The following is a 19,599-nucleotide window of genomic DNA, read 5'->3' on the forward strand; positions in this document are numbered from 1 at the left end:
GATGCACTCCTTGTCTTTAAGGTGACATTACAAGAAGACAGGTAACAGAACTCAAACTCATGGGGACGAGGCATGAATAAGTTATAGAGATCAGTGACATTTTGTTCTGTTCCAAAGGGATCTGTCATCGCGGAAGAGATCATGCCAATAAGATGGCCCATTTGTGTGTTCTAAGGACTAGCAAAGAACATGGCAGGGCCGGCTTCCTGACTTCAGAGCAAACATTGTGCTTTATTTTAATTTAAATGGATCCAAAATTCAGTGCTGGTTAATTTCTTTAAAGGGTTGTTCACCCCTGGGGATCTTTTCTGCAGATTCTCCCCATTGGGAAAGCGGTGGGGATCATACTTACCTGATCTTTGCCGCTCCATTGCTTCCCCTCAGGCGCCACAAGTTTTGGACTTCCCTGTGTCAGCATCCGGCTTAACGTGGGCCACGTGGCCGATGCAGCCAGTAGATGTTGATGTGGAAAAACCTTAGGGGGAGCGATAGAGCTGGAGCCTAGTGACGGGGATCATAAAAGTACCCCAGGAGTGAATAGCCCCTTCCCGACCTTCACTTCGCCAATGTATGGCGAAAGTCAGAGGCCTGCTGTTTAACACAACATACACCTGGGAGCAATTTCTGCGAACAGCAATAACGCAAATATGACAACCCTAGTCAGTTGCTATGGCAGCTTCAGTCCTTCTAAAGGCTCCGAGGCCTGTCACAGCGAAGTTCCTATAGGGCCGTACCGAATCTCCAATAAACTGCAATGTTACATCATTGTAGTCTATGGGAGAAGTGATCAGACTATGGCATTTTAAATTCCCCTAGGGCAGTGATGGCTAACCTTGGCACTCCAGCTGTGGTGAAACTACGACTCCCAGCATGCCCCATTTATTTCTATAGAGTTCTGAGAGCAGCCAGGCAAGGGGGGCATCTTGGGAGTTGTAGTTTTACCACAGCTGGAGTGCCAAGGCTAGCCATCACTGCCCTAGGGGGACTTAAAATAAGTGATAAATGGGTGGAAAAAAAGTTTTTGAAAATGTAAAAAAAATTCTAATCACCTGCATTTCCTCATATTAAAAATAATACAAAATAAAGATCATTAGCATCACGACATCCAAAATGCCCATACTATTAAATATAAAAAGGTTTGTCCTGTAGGGGGAAAAAAAAAATTGCAGAATTTCTGTCTTTTAATTAAAAAAAAAATGGTATAAAAAGTCACATACACTCCAGAATGGTGTCAATAAAAACTACAGAAACTACAGTAATCGTACTGACCTGAAGAATGATGGGAACAGGTCAGTTTCACTGCATATGGAACACCGTAAAAACGAAACCCGTAAACCTGTTTCCCGCTACATACCATGCAATATTAAATGGTGCCACTAGAAAGTACAACTTGTCCCTCAAAAAAAAATAAAAAAATCCTCATACGGCTATGTGAACGAAAAAAAATAAAAAATTAAATATATGGCTCCGGGAGTAAAATACTAACATAAAAAAAACTGAAAATCGTAGGGACAGGAAAGGGGTTAATACATATCATTATAGCAAAAATGCATACAGCGCTTCAATTCTCTTTATATCCATATCTATCTCTCTGTCTATCTTATGGTCAGATCTTGAGTAGGGATCTTTTTGGCCTGTGGGAGGCATACGTGGCTACGTGGCTCCCCACTCAAAAATGGTGGAAGAAATGGGGCCAATATCAGGACACTGGTTGGATCTGTGTATGGCCGGCTTTAGGTTACTTGATATTGACTACAAGCATAAGCAAGGAACCAGAGGACCCCCCCCCCCCTCCTCCTCTATAAATAACATAAGAGTTCCTAATGATTGCGATTTCCAATACCTTTAACCAGGAATGGCCGCCGCTGGGCTTTTAAGCCCCGCAGCACTTTATCTCTCTATCGATTTAAATGTATTCCTGCTCGTTAGCTATATATAGGGAGGTCCCTCCTGTGCCAGAAAGTGCAGAAGTATTTTTAAGATGAGAGATAATAATAATAAATACTTTTTATCCATGTAATCTGTGAGCCGGTGTCCTAGGGAGGGAGGAATCTGGTGATGGCCTGATAAGTCCTAGAGCCTCCGCTCTCACATCTATGCCCTAAAAGGCACAGGGATAGGGGTTGTCGTCATGAGAGGCCCCCTTTATTAGATACAGCCAGGTCCAAAAATATTGGGACATGGACACAATTCTAACATTTTTGGCTCTATACACCACCACAATGGATTTGAAATGAAACGAACAAGATGTGCTTTACCTGCAGACTGTCAGCTTTACCTGCAGACTGTCAGCTTTACCTGCAGACTGTCAGCCTTAATTTGAGGGTATTTACATCCAAATCCGGTGAACGGTGCAGGAATTACAGCAGTTTGCATCTGTGCCTCCCACTTGTTAAGGGACCAAAAGTAATGGGACAATTGTCTTCTCGGCTGTTCTATGGCCGGGTGTGTGTTATTCCCTCATTATCCCAATTACAATGAGCAGATACAAGGTCCAGAGGTCATTTCCAGTCTGATATCTGCACTTGGAATCTGTTGCCGTCAACGCTCAAGATGAAATCCAAAGAGCTGTCACTATCAGTGAAGCCATCATTAGGCTGAAAAAACACAACAAACCCATCAGAGAGATAGCAAAAACATTAGGTGCGGCCAAAACAACTGCTTGGAACATTCTTAAAAAGTAGGAACGCACCGGTGAGCGCAGCAACACCAAAAGACCTGGAATGCCACGGAAAACAACTGCGGTGGATGAGCGAAGAATTCTTTCCCTGGTGAAGAAAATGCCCTTCACAACAGTTGGCCGGATCAAGAACACTCTCCAGGAGGTAGGTGTATGTGTGTCACAGTCAGCAATCAGGAGAAGACTTCACCAGAGTGAATACAGAGGGTTCACCACAAGATGGAAACCATTGGTGAGCCTCAAAAACAGGAAGGCCAGATTAGAGTTTGCCAAACGAGCATCTAAAAAAGCCTTCACAGTTCTGGAACAACATCCTATGGACAGATGAGACCAAGATCAACTTGTACCAGAGTGATGGGAAGAGAAGAGTATGGAGAAGGAAAGGACCTGCTCATGATCCTAAGCATACCACCTCATCAGTGAAGCATGGTGGTGGTAGTGTCATGGCGTGGGCATGTATGGCTGCCAATGGAACTGGTTCTCTTGTATTTATTGATGATGTCACTGCTGACAAAAGCAGCAGGATGAATTCTGAAGTGTTTCGGGGAATATTATCTGCTCATATTCAGCCAAATGCTTCAGAACTCATTGGACGGCGCTTCACAGAGCAGATGGACAATGACCCAAAGCATCCTGCAAAAGCAACCAAAGAGTTTAAGGGAAAGAAGTAGAATGTTCTGCAATGGCCGAGTCAATCCCCGGACCTGAATCCGATTGAGCATTTCACTTGCTGAAGACAAAACTGAAGGGAAAATGCCCCAAGAACAAGCAGGAGCTGAAGACAGTTGCAGTAGAGGCCGGCAGAGCGTCACCAGGGATGAGACCAGCGTCTGGGGATGTCTATGCGTCCCAGACTTCAGGCTGTAACTGACTGCAAAGGATTTGCAACCAAGCATTAAAAAGTGAAAGTTTGATTTATGATTATTATTCTGTCCCATTACTTTTGCTCCCTTCACAAGTGGGAGGCACAGATGCAACTGCTGTAATTCCTGCACCGTTCACTGGATTTAATTGTAAATACCTCAAATTAGGGTACTTTCACACTTGCGGCAGGACGGATCCGACATGCTGTTCACCATGTCGGATCCGTCCTGCGGCTATTTCGCCGTGCCCGCGGACCGCCGCTCCGTCCCCATTGACTATAATGGGGACGGGGGCGGAGCTCCGGCGCAGCACGGCGCTGCACGGAGAAAGGCCGCCGGACTAAAATGACTGCATGTCAGGCTTTTTAGTCCGGCGGCTTTCTCCGTGCACCGCCGTGCTGCGCCGGAGCTCCGCCCCCGTCCCCATTGTAGTCAATGAAGACGGAGCGGCGGTCCGCGGGCACGGCGAAATAGCCGCAGGACGGATCCGACATAGTGAACAGCATGTCGGATCCGTCCTGCCGCAAGTGTGAAACTAGCCTTACAGCTGACAGTCTGCAGGTAAAGCACATCTGGTCCGTTTCATTTCAAATCCATTGTGGCGGTGAATAGAAGCCCTAAATGAAGTTGTCAAGTTGAGGTCCGACGTGTTTCCCCATCAATGATAGCGATGGTTCATCAGGGGACACCAAAAGATGAAGTCACAGATATGGCTACCAAAGATGAAATAGGCGCCTATCGTTGATGGGGAAACACGTCGGGACTCAACTTGACAACTTCATTTAGGGCTTCTTAGGGCATTTTCTGAGGGTGTAGCCACTGAGAAGTGGGGTTGCCCCTTTCAGGGCAGGTGCTCCACTTTTAGGCAGGGGTAGCCTGAAAGGGACACCCAGGGACAGGTCATCGACAACACTTCTCTGGCGACATCATACCCCGGTGGGCATTGTCGTTAATCACAGGAACCGTGAGTAATTATACATACTGACCCAAATGTCTGTGTGTCATATGACTTCATACACACAGCAAGTGCCCGATGTTCAGCCTGTGTAATTATTATAATATATCCAGTCCCACTAGTTTTGGTGGGCATTTATACATTTAATCTTTAATACGTTTTATTTTCACATATTAAAAGTTATATTTTAAGGGGTTTTCTTTCATGTGAGCTAATTTCGATAACTCCTTCTGTAACCAAGTTATGAGCCGTCCTGGTTTAGGCGTAGGAAATGGTCTAAATGTAAGAGAGCTTGGAAGCTGGCTTACATTCAGACCGGCGCTGGATGCGGCGAAGTTATGTAGAGGCCGGCATTTCATCATAACGCCGGTGATCCACCTCCAGTGCAGGGCTTTAATAAACGTGCCCCTTTATTTTATTTCTTCAGAATCGCCAGAGGCGTAGCACACGAATCCCTGACTGCACAACGAGTGGTTAACAGGATGCAGATTTGCCTGTGAAAGTTTCCTTGAAATTCCTTCTGCCTGAGTGTCAGGCGGGAGGTAAATAGTTGCAGACAGTCACAAACACTTTTATAGCAGCGCTGCGCTGTTCGGAGGAATCTGTAGGTTGCAGCTTGTCTAGGAATGTAAAGCTTTGTGACACCGTGTGTAACAAAGTATCAACTGCACAAACCATGAAAGGGACGCTATGGGTGACAGGGAGATCAGCACAGACATGTTTAGCGAGATGATCGTGGTGGCGGCCCGTGCCTGCCGCTGTCCTGCTCCTCAGGCTGCCACGGGCGTCATGTGACTCGCCCCTATTCTCCTTCTGTCCCGGTGGCCCAGACCTGCTTACACTCCCCTGTCTACTAGCAGTGGATCCAGCCACCGGCGTCCAGTATGTCTACTACACGCCATGCAATCCCCGGCTCTTAAAAGGCCAGCACGCACACACCCTAGTTTCCTCCAGCCTTATGGTATTTAAGGCACATTTCCCTATGGGAGGGTGCCTGAGCTTTAGGTTATCTAGCATCCTAGTACCAAGTGTAGGTGTGCTGTTCTGTTTGGCTGCCCATGTACCAACCTCAGCCTGTTTACCGACTCTGACCCTCCAATGCCTGTGCAGACTTTTGTCTGTTTACTGTATTGACCCTCTCCTGCCTGCCCTATATTCGCACTGACCCTGCCTGTCCTGACCTAGGACTTGTTTCATGTATTCGCACTAACTCTTCCCACTCTGACATTGGCCTGTTTCCTGGCTATGAGTATTTACTGATCCCTTGGTGCTTCGCATCAGTGTCTCCGACCCTCATGGGTCAGATGCCAACTACACCTGGACTATTCCAAGAGGAAGTGGCCTGATAGCTCCCCTGCAGTGAAGACCAGATCCCTGTATAGGGTTTAAAGGGTGAATACCAGGGGATCGCCAGAATAACACCTTTAGGTCAAGCCCAAAGTCAATCCGGTGGGTTGGTGCAGTGGTTCCACACTGACTGCCTGTAACAGTTCATATCTCTATCATGTCCAGCGCCCTGGACTCTCTGCACACTTCCCAGAGCCTCCCCTCTGCGCTGAGTGACAACTCAAGTGTCCATCTGAACAGCAATGGCAGGGAATCGGTGAGGGTGAGTATTCATAACTTTTTATTTTTAATCTATTCCGACCAGGTTTTTAAAACCTTTCACTGGAATAAGGACATGTTATTTACCAATCAGCTGCTTATAGTCAATCAGCCTCACTAGACGTATTCTCAGCAATGTTAACTAGGTGAGAGCAAGTGACAGGCACGGCTCTCTTCACAATGTTGCACCAAAATGTCCATTTCAGTCGGATGCCAGGTCCAGTCAGCAGTTCCCCTCTTCCCATACACTGGTTCTGGGAAACAGAATTGGACAGATTGTAGCTAATTTCATTATACCTGACAGTACAGTAATTTCCAATGGAAAGTAGAGATTTTGGGGACATGGAGAGGTGTGACAGTGAATGGGTGGGGGGCAGTAATTCAGAAAGCCTAGGCTTGAGCAGGTCCACCTGGTCCTAGGGGCAGGGGTATCACAATACACCCCTCACTCTCGGCTAGGCTTCCCTTCCTCCAGGGCAAAGGATTCAGCTCACCAGTTGTGTATCTTAATACCCTGGCCATGGCTTGGGCACCTCAACCTTGGGGCAGCCCCCGAAACTATTCCTCCACAATCCTGTTAGATTTCGTAATACATAAGGGTCCATCCTGATGACTGCATTCTTCCTCCAGTGCCTGGCTCTTTCCATGGCCCCTACTTTGCTTAGTCGGTGACTATTTGTCCTCTGCAGGTAGCCGTGGATGAAGGAGACGGCAGGATTGGATTACGGGTGGGTGTTGCAGTGAGGGGATTCGCCGAGGGCTCATTCTCTGCAGTCATCATATAAGGAGTCATACCCAAGGGAAATCTTACAAACCAGGTATAGCAGGTATTGATCTCACGAGCAGAACATCCACAGATGATGGAGATGACACTGTAAGCAGAATATGACCCGTGGTCGCTGCCTTATTAAAAGTGCAAATCTGCAGAAGTGGAGACTGAAGGTTACAGGCCTTGGTCAGCATTTACAGTCGGGCATCTCTGCAGAGTCACCAGTCCTGTAGGTCCGGGGAAGTGACAACTGCCGCTCCGAACAGTGTTTCTATCCCAGGTGTAGGTTAGGCCTCATGCACACGACCACATGGATCCACAAAATAAAAATACTGTCCGTATTGCACACCCCTTGCCTGCAGTGGGTCAGTGGTCCACATTTTGCGGTGCAGCCAAGTATAGGACATGTTCTACCCTTGTGCGGAGCGACATACAGATGCAAAAAGCCACAGATCACCCACGTGCTTTCCACATCCGTATGTCTGTTCTGCAAAAAGATAGGATAAGTCTGCAAAATGTAGACCACGGAACCATTGAAGTTAAAGGGGTTATCCGAGACAAAAAAATGGCCCCCATATGCCGGGCCCCTCACACTAATTCTACCTGCCTGGCTCCCTGCTCCGCGCCTGGTCACCCGCTATGCTAGGGAGGCTTGTCCCCGTCACCGCTTGCAATTGGTTGCACCGGATGTTTTCATCTGCGCACGGGGAGTGCGGGGACCAGGAGCGGCGCGGGGAGCCAGGTAAGTAGAATCCGTCTGCAAAGCCACCTAGTCCCAAGGGTGAGTGTAAATGTGGGGTACTAGTCTGGGGTGTATTTGTCTTGGTTAATTAAATAGGAATTCTACATGTAAGGGGAGGACCGCAGATGTCCGAGATGAATGCACGCTGCTTCCAGGAAGAATTCATGAAATATATTAAAATAATAGGGATTTTGGCATCAGACTCACTTTGTATGGCGGAGTGCCTTAGCCCCTTTAAAAGCACCACCTCCCTTTGTCCTGGCAGTGCAGCCGCCCATCAGCGGAGCCTGGCACATCACCATGTCTACAAGGACAAACATGCAATAAGGTTCAAGTATTTTTGGTCAAGAACACAGAAAGGAATCGAGGACTGATATTTTTAGACCGGCCGGCCGACCATCCCCCAGCTTCCTAATCATCCATTCATGGCCAGTTCACTTTTACAGTCCCATAGGAGCCGGTACTTACTGTATACAGGCAGGTGCAGGGGCACTGACCAAGAATGGGGTCCCTTGCTCCAAAAGCACCATAACAGCCATATGGTATATACGCCCTCGAAAAATGGGGGTTAAAGAGTCAGTCAGTGTATCTTATCAGGGCACGAGAAATACAGAAAGAGTAGAATATCTTATAAAGTCTAGAGAACCAATGGTCTCCGTATAGACAATGTGGAGGAAATGTGAGGCCTCTGCTGCTGCTGTCGCTAGAGTTTTCAGGTGATCGCCAGGATGGATTCATTTTAAGTAAAGGTTGTCTTGGTGAGAACACTTTATAGTCTGTATTAAATTCAGAGCTGTATTCACAATTCTGCAGGTTTCAGCATTCTCTGCAGGATAAGTAATGTAGTGTATGTACACAGTGACTGCACCAGCAGAATCGTGAGTGCAGCTCTGGAGTATAATACAGGATGTAACTCAGGATCAGTACAGGATAAGTAATGTATGTACACAGTGACTGCACCAGCAGAATAGTGAGTGCAGCTCTGGAGTATATTACAGGATGTAACTAAGGATCAGTACAGGATAAGTAATGTATGTACACAGTGACTGCACCAGCAGAATAGTGAGTGCAGCTCTGGAGTATAATACAGGATGTAACTCCGGATCAGTACAGGATAAGTAATGTATGTACACAGTGACTGCACCAGCAGAATAGTGAGTGCAGCTCTGGAGTATATTACAGGATGTAACTAAGGATCAGTACAGGATAAGTAATGTATGTACACAGTGACTGCACCAGCAGAATAGTGAGTGCAGCTCTGGAGTATAATACAGGATGTAACTCCGGATCAGTACAGGATAAGTAATGTATGTACACAGTGACTGCACCAGCAGAATAGTGAGTGCAGCTCTGGAGTATAATACAGGATGTAACTCAGGATAAGTACAGGATAAGTAATGTATGTACACAGTGACTGCACCAGCAGAATAGTGAGTGCAGCTCTGGAGTATAATACAAGGATGTAACTCAGGATCAGTACAGGATAAGTAATGTATGTACACAGTGACTGCCACCAGCAGAATAGTGAGTGCAGCTCTGGAGTATAATACAGGATGTAACTCGGGATCAGTACAGGATAAGTAATGTATGTACACAGTGACTGCACCAGCAGAATAGTGAGTGCAGCTCTGGAGTATAATACAGGATGTAACTCAGGATCAGTACAGGATAAGTAATGTATGTACACAGTGACTGCACCAGCAGAATAGTGAGTGCAGCTCTGGAGTATAATACAGGATGTAACTCAGGATCAGTACAGGATAAGTAATGTATGTACACAGTGACTGCATCCAGCAGAATAGTGAGTGCAGCTCTGGAGTATAATACAGGATGTAACTCAGGATCAGTACAGGATAAGTAATGTATGTACACAGTGACTGCACCAGCAGAATAGTGAGTGCAGCTCTGGAGTATAATACAGGATGTAACTCAGGGATCAGTACAGGATAAGTAATGTATGTACACAGTGACTGCACCAGCAGAATAGTGAGTGCAGCTCTGGAGTATAATACAGGATGTAACTCAGGATCAGTACAGGATAAGTAATGTATGTACACAGTGACTGCACCAGCAGAATAGTGAGTGCAGCTCTGGAGTATAATACAGGATGTAACTCAGGATCAGTACAGGATAAGTAATGTATGTACACAGTGACTGCACCAGAATAGTGAGTGCAGCTCTGGAGTATAATACAGGATGTAACTCAGGATCAGTACAGGATAAGTAATGTATGTACACAGTGACTGCACCAGCAGAATAGTGAGTGCAGCTCTGGAGTATAATACAGGATGTAACTCAGGATCAGTACAGGATAAGTAATGTATGTACACAGTGACTCCACCAGCAGAATAGTGAGTGCAGCTCTGGAATATAATACAGGGTGTAACTCAGGATCAGAATGAACAGCTCATAAGTCATTAATTATAAAAATAGTAATAAAGTGAACTAGAAAAACATCAATTAAAAGTTCAGAGCAGCAATAACAACAGAGCAGAAGCAGTAACAGTGCTGTTAAACCAGAGAGGTAAGAATCACCTGAGAAGAGCGCGTCATATTCTTCATTTATTGTTTATAGGATATATTAAATCTATGTGCAATAAAAACATATTCATAGGCGTATATGTAGACACATACTTTTTTAAAAGGTGTTTTTCTCAAATTGCATAGGTGATCATTGCCCGAGGACGCCACCATGGGAACCCAGACAATCAGTAGAACGGGGTTCCTGAGGCCCCCATTTCTTATCTTTTTTTTTTTTTTCAATTGGTCTTCATTAAAGAATTTCTCCATGCAGCACTGAGATTCTCTAGTAGCAGGCTCTGAATTTCCTGTTCTATCAGGCAGCTCAGGTGACAGTTCCTTATCTCTAATCTCTGATTTTATGAACACTCAATATAAGGCTACATGCACACGACTGTTGTGTGTTTTGCGGTCCGCAAATTGTGGATCCGCAAAACACGGATGGCGTCCGTGTCCGTTCCGGCACGGGCATCCATTAATATAACTGCCAAAACGGACAAGAATAGGACAGGTTATATTTCTTCTCACTCTATGACAGCAGGAGGAGGAGTATGACTGGAGCAGTAGTCCTTCCAGTGCACTTCCGCTCCACTCACTGCCTATGGGACTGATGGAAACAGCTTGATGCTGCACCCGGCTGTTTCCAGAGCGACAGCACGCATGCTGCATTCAAACGCAACTACAGTGATGAGCGGCTGGGGGTTCAGGCCCTCCATGCCAGTGATGAGTGCGGTCCCAGCGGTGGGGCCCCCATCCTGTGGATAAGTAAACATCATCATTGTGATTATTTTGCATTTGCACACATCGATAGGAAGGCAATGACTTGCAGTTTAGATGGATTGAGACAACTTTGGCGCCATATCCAATAGTCATGCTCCAATAGAAGTGAAAGCGGCTCCATGCAGTTGTGTAACTTTCTGCATTTACTTCTATTAGGGTCCATTTTGGTACAGATTCCACAACAAAAGGCCGGCAGCGGCCACCGGGAATCCGACTCCCATTGGATTCGATCAGAGACCGCGCTTACGTTTACTAGAAGAAGCAAAGGGTTGAGGGTCCCAGATCCAGTCTGCCCACCTGCCTCTGGTGTAGCTGAAGCCTAGAGGCATATGGCGCACCACAGAGCAGTGCAGCGGCGCATTGACCCTGCAAGGAAATTTCCCAGTGGGCTGATACCCAGGGGCCCTCCTGAACTCAACTGTATCACCAGCCTCAGAAGGGAGGCAGTATATTGTGCTGCACTGTGGTATCTGGTTCTGCTGGGGCGGTATATTGTGCTGCACTGTGGTATCTGGTTCTGCTGGGGCAGTATATTGTGCTGCACTGTGGTACCTGGTTCTGCTGGGGCGGTATATTGTGCTGCACGGTGGTATTTGGTTCTGCTGGGGCGGTATATTGTGCTGCACTGTGGTATCTGGTTCTGCTGGGGCAGTATATTGTGCTGCACTGTGGTATCTGGTTCTGCTGGGGCGGTATATTGTGCTGCACTGTGGTATCTGGTTCTGCTGGGGCGGTATATTGTGCTGCACTGTGGTATCTGGTTCTGCTGGGGCGGTATATTGTGCTGCACTGTGGTATTTGGTTCTGCTGGGGCAGTATATTGTGCTGCACGGTGGTATTTGGTTCTGCTGGGGCGGTATATTGTGCTGCACTGCGGTATTTGGTTCTGCTGGGGCAGTATATTGTGCTGCACGGTGGTATTTGGTTCTGCTGGGGCAGTATATTGTGCTGCACGGTGGTATTTGGTTCTGCTGGGGCAGTATATTGTGCTGCACTGCGGTATCTGGTTCTGCTGGGGCGGTATATTGTGCTGCACTGTGGTATTTGGTTCTGCTGGGGCAGTATATTGTGCTGCACTGTGGTATTTGGTTCTGCTGGGGCGGTATATTGTGGTGCACTGTGGTATTTGGTTCTGCTGGGGCGGTATATTGTGCTGCACTGTGGTATTTGGTTCTGCTGGGGCAGTATATTGTGCTGCACTGCGGTACCTGGTTCTGGTGGGGCAGTATATTGTGCTGCACTGTGGTATCTGGTTCTGCTGGGGCGGTATATTGTGCTGCACAGTGGTATCTGGTTCTGCTGGGGCAGTATATTGTGCTGCACTGCGGTACCTGGTTCTGGTGGGGCGGTATATTGTGCTGCACTGTGGTATCTGGTTCTGCTGGGGCGGTATATTGTGCTGCACAGTGGTATCTGGTTCTGCTGGGGCAGTATATTGTGCTGCACTGCGGTACCTGGTTCTGCTGGGGCGGTATATTGTGCTGCACTGCGGTATCTGGTTCTGCTGGGGCGGTATATTGTGCTGCACTGTGGTATCTGGTTCTGCTGGGGCAGTATATTGTGCTGCACTGCGGTACCTGGTTCTGCGGGGGCAGTATATTGTGCTGCACTGCGGTATCTGGTTCTGCTGGGGCGGTATATTGTGCTGCACTGTGGTATTTGGTTCTGGTGGGGCGGTATATTGTGCTGCACTGTGGTATCTGGTTCTGCGGGGGCGGTATATTGTGCTGCACTGTGGTATCTGGTTCTGCTGGGGCAGTATATTGTGCTGCACTGTGGTATCTGGTTCTGCTGGGGCAGTATATTGTGCTGCACTGTGGTATCTGGTTCTGCTGGGGCGGTATATTGTGCTGCACTGTGGTATCTGGTTCTGCTGGGGCAGTATATTGTGCTGCACTGTGGTATTTGGTTCTGCTGGGGCAGTATATTGTGCTGCACTGCGGTACCTGGTTCTGGTGGGGCGGTATATTGTGCTGCACTGTGGTATCTGGTTCTGCTGGGGCGGTATATTGTGCTGCACAGTGGTATCTGGTTCTGCTGGGGCGGTATATTGTGCTGCACTGCGGTACCTGGTTCTGCTGGGGCGGTATATTGTGCTGCACTGCGGTACCTGGTTCTGCTGGGGCGGTATATTGTGCTGCACGGTGGTATTTGGTTCTGCTGGGGCGGTATATTGTGCTGCACTGTGGTATCTGGTTCTGCTGGGGCGGTATATTGTGCTGCACAGTGGTATTTGGTTCTGCTGGGGCAGTATATTGTGCTGCACTGTGGTATTTGGTTCTGCTGGGGCAGTATATTGTGCTGCACGGTGGTATTTGGTTCTGCTGGGGCAGTATATTGTGCTGCACGGTGGTATTTGGTTCTGCTGGGGCAGTATATTGTGCTGCACTGTGGTATCTGGTTCTGCTGGGGCAGTATATTGTGCTGCACAGTGGTATTTGGTTCTGCTGGGGCGGTATATTGTGCTGCACTGCGGTATTTGGTTCTGCTGGGGCAGTATATTGTGCTGCACGGTGGTATTTGGTTCTGCTGGGGCAGTATATTGTGCTGCACTGCGGTACCTGGTTCTGCGGGGGCGGTATATTGTGCTGCACTGCGGTACCTGGTTCTGCGGGGGCGGTATATTGTGCTGCACTGCAGCTGTTGTCTCCGCCTACTTGTGTTGCCCTGTCTTCTGTCATTTTGGTCCCGCCTACAACATGGCGCAGTCTGCAGTATTCACTTTCTAAGGGCTCGTGCACATGAATGTATTTTATTTTCCGTGTCCGTTCCGTGTGCAGAACCATTCACTTTGATGGGGCCACAAAAAAAACCCAGAAATGACTCTGCATTCCGTGTATTCCGTTTCCCCCAAAAAACAGAACGCATTACAGACGAGGATAGGACTGTCCTATTAAGGGCCGGCCCTTCTGTTCTGCAAAATACGGAATGCACACGGCTGGTATCCGTGTTTTGCGAATCAGCAATTTACGGACCGCAAAACATCCAACGGTCGTGTGCATGAGCCCTCAGCTGCATCATGCATGCATTAGATTCATTAACCCTGCATTCCATGGTGATGATGGGTGGCTGTACTTTTGCGCCATTTTCTTAGGGCTCAATGCTTAGCAAATATGACTTACAAAACGGATGCCCTTGCATTGATTGACCTGCCTCAGGGTCTAGCCCTGGCCTTTTCTTACTATCCCATGTATTATGCTGCATCCTCTCGGCTGGGGCCGCTGGGCCAGCAGGGAGCAGCAGCTGCAGCACAGGCCTGTGGTGTGTGAGGGGTTAAGCCAGGGCTCTGCAGCTGGAGACCCGGCAGTAAGCCCCGCCCCTCGCAGTGAGAACTAGCTCCGCCCGTCCGTGACGTCACAGCAGTCTGAAAGAAGATACAATAACAATCAGCGGTGATCGCAGAGATACATTGTAGCGCTGATCTGGAGGGATCCCAGGGAAGAAGGGATCGACTAGGAGGGGATCCAGCACCGCAGCCATGGTGTCACCGGTTACTGTGGTGAGTATGCTGGCGGAGCAGGAGATGCCATGTCCTCCTCCTTCTGCCGGGTGGACATGTCTGCATAGTCCTTAGGATTAGTGCGGTGATGCCGCCTGCGGGGTCGTGTTGTCGCCAGGATCCCTGTCACCCTGCGGTGCCGCATCTGCTGTGTTTACAGGAGGAGCAGGTTGTGGTGAAATCCTCCCACTGTTGTGTATTGTGTCACAAGATGAAAACACAGGACACGTGACTCCGGGTCATGTGTGGAGCTGCTCCATCTGTAGTGGGGGGAGAGGGGTCTGACACCCCCAAACCATAGCCGCTGCCACCAGTGTATACTGTAATGTAATGCTGCTCCATCTGTAGAGGGGGGTCTGACACCCCCAAATCATAGCCACTGCCACCTGTGTGTACTGTAATGTAATGCTGCTCCATCTGTAGTGGGGGGAGAGGGGGTCTGACACCCCCAAATCATAGCCGCTGCCACCAGTGTATACTGTAATGTAATGCTGCTCCATCTGTAGCGGGGGTCTGACACCCCCAAATCATAGCCGCTGCCACCAGTGTATACTGTAATGTAATGCTGCTCCATCTGTAGTGGGGGGAGAGGGGTCTGACACCCCCAAATCATAGCCACTGCCACCAGTGTATACTGTAATGTAATGCTGCTCCATCTGTAGTGGGGGGAGTGGGGGTCTGACACCCCCAAATCATAGCCGCTGCCACCAGTGTATACTGTAATGTAATGCTGCTCCATCTGTAGTGGGGGGAGAGGGGTCTGACACCCCCAAATCATAGCCGCTGCCACCTGTGTATACTGCAATGTAATGCTGCTCCATCTGTAGTGGGGGGAGTGGGGGTCTGACACCCCCAAATCATAGCCACTGCCACCAGTGTATACTGCAATGTAATGCTGCTCCATCTGTAGTGGGGGGAGTGGGGGTCTGACACCCCCAAATCATAGCCACTGCCACCAGTGTATACTGTAATGTAATGCTGCTCCATCTGTAGTGGGGGGAGAGGGGTCTGACACCCCCAAATCATAGCCGCTGCCACCAGTGTGTACTGTAATGTAATGCTGCTCCATCTGTAGTGGGGGGAGTGGGGGTCTGACACCCCCAAATCATAGCCGCTGCCACCAGTGTGTACTGTAATGTAATGCTGCTCCATCTGTAGCGGGGGTCTGACACCCCCAAATCATAGCCGCTGCCACCAGTGTATACTGTAATGTAATGCTGCTCCATCTGTAGTGGGGGGAGAGGGGTCTGACACCCCCAAATCATAGCCACTGCCACCTGTGTGTACTGTAATGTAATGCTGCTCCATCTGTAGTGGGGGTCTGACACCCCCAAATCATAGCCGCTGCCACCTGTGTGTACTGTAATGTAATGCTGCTCCATCTGTAGTGGGGGTCTGACACCCCCAAATCATAGCCACTGCCACCAGTGTATACTGTAATGTAATGCTGCTCCATCTGTAGTGGGGGTCTGACACCCCCAAATCATAGCCGCTGCCACCTGTGTATACTGTAATGTAATGCTGCTCCATCTGTAGTGGGGGGAGTGGGGTCTGACACCCCCAAATCATAGCCGCTGCCACCAGTGTGTACTGTAATGTAATGCTGCTCCATCTGTAGTGGGGGGAGTGGGGTCTGACACCCCCAAATCATAGCCACTGCCACCTGTGTGTACTGCAATGTAATGCTGCTCCATCTGTAGTGGGGGGTCTGACACCCCCAAATCATAGCCACTGCCACCAGTGTATACTGCAATGTAATGCTGCTCCATCTGTAGTGGGGGGAGTGGGGGTCTGACACCCCCAAATCATAGCCACTGCCACCAGTGTATACTGTAATGTAATGCTGCTCCATCTGTAGTGGGGGGAGAGGGGTCTGACACCCCCAAATCATAGCCGCTGCCACCTGTGTGTACTGCAATGTAATGCTGCTCCATCTGTAGAGGGGGGAGTGGGGTCTGACACCCCCAAATCATAGCCACTGCCACCTGTGTGTACTGTAATGTAATGCTGCTCCATCTGTAGTGGGGGGAGAGGGGTCTGACACCCCCAAATCATAGCCGCTGCCACCTGTGTGTACTGCAATGTAATGCTGCTCCATCTGTAGAGGGGGGAGTGGGGTCTGACACCCCCAAATCATAGCCACTGCCACCTGTGTGTACTGTAATGTAATGCTGCTCCATCTGTAGTGGGGGGAGAGGGGTCTGACACCCCCAAATCATAGCCACTGCCACCAGTGTATACTGCAATGTAATGCTGCTCCATCTGTAGTGGGGGGAGAGGGGGTCTGACACCCCCAAATCATAGCCGCTGCCACCAGTGTATACTGCAATGTAATGCTGCTCCATCTGTAGTCGGGGGTCTGACACCCCCAAATCATAGCCACTGCCACCAGTGTGTACTGTAATGTAATGCTGCTCCATCTGTAGTGGGGGGTCTGACACCCCCAAATCATAGCCACTGCCACCAGTGTATACTGTAATGTAATGCTGCTCCATCTGTAGAGGGGGGTCTGACACCCCCAAATCATAGCCACTGCCACCAGTGTATACTGTAATGTAATGCTGCTCCATCTGTAGTGGGGGGAGAGGGGTCTGACACCCCCAAATCATAGCCGCTGCCACCAGTGTGTACTGTAATGTAATGCTGCTCCATCTGTAGTGGGGGGAGAGGGGTCTGACACCCCCAAATCATAGCCACTGCCACCTGTGTGTACTGTAATGTAATGCTGCTCCATCTGTAGTGGGGGGAGAGGGGGTCTGACACCCCCAAATCATAGCCGCTGCCACCTGTGTATACTGTAATGTAATGCTGCTCCATCTGTAGAGGGGGGAGTGGGGGTCTGACACCCCCAAATCATAGCCACTGCCACCAGTGTATACTGTAATGTAATGCTGCTCCATCTGTAGTGGGGGGAGAGGGGTCTGACACCCCCAAATCATAGCCGCTGCCACCAGTGTGTACTGTAATGTAATGCTGCTCCATCTGTAGTGGGGGGAGTGGGGGTCTGACACCCCCAAATCATAGCCGCTGCCACCAGTGTATACTGTAATGTAATGCTGCTCCATCTGTAGCGGGGGTCTGACACCCCCAAATCATAGCCGCTGCCACCAGTGTATACTGTAATGTAATGCTGCTCCATCTGTAGTGGGGGGAGAGGGGTCTGACACCCCCAAACCATAGCCGCTGCCACCTGTGTGTACTGTAATGTAATGCTGCTCCATCTGTAGTGGGGGTCTGACACCCCCAAATCATAGCCGCTGCCACCTGTGTGTACTGTAATGTAATGCTGCTCCATCTGTAGTGGGGGTCTGACACCCCCAAATCATAGCCACTGCCACCAGTGTATACTGTAATGTAATGCTGCTCCATCTGTAGTGGGGGTCTGACACCCCCAAATCATAGCCGCTGCCACCAGTGTATACTGTAATGTAATGCTGCTCCATCTGTAGTGGGGGTCTGACACCCCCAAATCATAGCCGCTGCCACCTGTGTATACTGTAATGTAATGCTGCTCCATCTGTAGTGGGGGGAGTGGGGTCTGACACCCCCAAATCATAGCCGCTGCCACCAGTGTGTACTGTAATGTAATGCTGCTCCATCTGTAGTGGGGGGAGTGGGGTCTGACACCCCCAAATCATAGCCACTGCCACCTGTGTGTACTGCAATGTAATGCTGCTCCATCTGTAGTGGGGGGTCTGACACCCCCAAATCATAGCCACTGCCACCAGTGTATACTGCAATGTAATGCTGCTCCATCTGTAGAGGGGGGAGTGGGGGTCTGACACCCCCAAATCATAGCCACTGCCACCAGTGTATACTGTAATGTAATGCTGCTCCATCTGTAGTGGGGGGAGAGGGGTCTGACACCCCCAAATCATAGCTGCTGCCACCTGTGTGTACTGCAATGTAATGCTGCTCCATCTGTAGAGGGGGGAGTGGGGTCTGACACCCCCAAATCATAGCCACTGCCACCTGTGTGTACTGTAATGTAATGCTGCTCCATCTGTAGTGGGGGGAGAGGGGTCTGACACCCCCAAATCATAGCCGCTGCCACCTGTGTATACTGCAATGTAATGCTGCTCCATCTGTAGAGGGGGGAGTGGGGTCTGACACCCCCAAATCATAGCCACTGCCACCAGTGTATACTGTAATGTAATGCTGCTCCATCTGTAGCGGGGGGAGAGGGGTCTGACACCCCCAAATCATAGCCACTGCCACCAGTGTATACTGCAATGTAATGCTGCTCCATCTGTAGTGGGGGGAGAGGGGTCTGACACCCCCAAATCATAGCCACTGCCACCAGTGTATACTGCAATGTAATGCTGCTCCATCTGTAGTGGGGGGAGAGGGGGTCTGACACCCCCAAATCATAGCCGCTGCCACCAGTGTATACTGCAATGTAATGCTGCTCCATCTGTAGTGGGGGGTCTGACACCCCCAAATCATAGCCACTGCCACCAGTGTGTACTGTAATGTAATGCTGCTCCATCTGTAGTGGGGGGTCTGACACCCCCAAATCATAGCCACTGCCACCAGTGTATACTGTAATGTAATGCTGCTCCATCTGTAGAGGGGGGTCTGACACCCCCAAATCATAGCCGCTGCCACCTGTGTATACTGTAATGTAATGCTGCTCCATCTGTAGTGGGGGGAGTGGGGGTCTGACACCCCCAAATCATAGCCACTGCCACCTGTGTATACTGTAATGTAATGCTGCTCCATCTGTAGAGGGGGGTCTGACACCCCCAAATCATAGCCACTGCCACCAGTGTATACTGTAATGTAATGCTGCTCCATCTGTAGTGGGGGGAGAGGGGTCTGACACCCCCAAATCATAGCCGCTGCCACCAGTGTGTACTGTAATGTAATGCTGCTCCATCTGTAGTGGGGGGAGAGGGGTCTGACACCCCCAAATCATAGCCACTGCCACCTGTGTGTACTGTAATGTAATGCTGCTCCATCTGTAGTGGGGGGAGAGGGGGTCTGACACCCCCAAATCATAGCCACTGCCACCAGTGTATACTGTAATGTAATGCTGCTCCATCTGTAGTGGGGGTCTGACACCCCCAAATCATAGCCGCTGCCACCTGTGTATACTGTAATGTAATGCTGCTCCATCTGTAGTGGGGGGAGTGGGGGTCTGACACCCCCAAATCATAGCCACTGCCACCTGTGTGTACTGTAAT

General features: G+C 49.3%; 1 protein-coding gene across 1 annotated transcript in view; it reads left to right on the forward strand.

The window, feature by feature from the left end:
• Positions 1-14,264: 14,264 nt before the first annotated feature.
• Positions 14,265-19,599, forward strand: part of TMEM86A (transmembrane protein 86A) — a 38,529-nt gene continuing 33,194 nt past the window's right edge. Inside the window, exon 1 of the mRNA XM_044269939.1 lies at positions 14,265-14,413. Within this exon, the coding sequence (XP_044125874.1) occupies positions 14,393-14,413 (21 nt within the window). The 5' untranslated portion in view covers positions 14,265-14,392. The remainder of the gene's footprint in view (positions 14,414-19,599) is intronic.

This window comes from Bufo gargarizans, chromosome 10 (assembly GCF_014858855.1).
Source record: "Bufo gargarizans isolate SCDJY-AF-19 chromosome 10, ASM1485885v1, whole genome shotgun sequence".
In the NCBI taxonomy this organism is placed as follows: domain Eukaryota; kingdom Metazoa; phylum Chordata; class Amphibia; order Anura; family Bufonidae; genus Bufo; species Bufo gargarizans.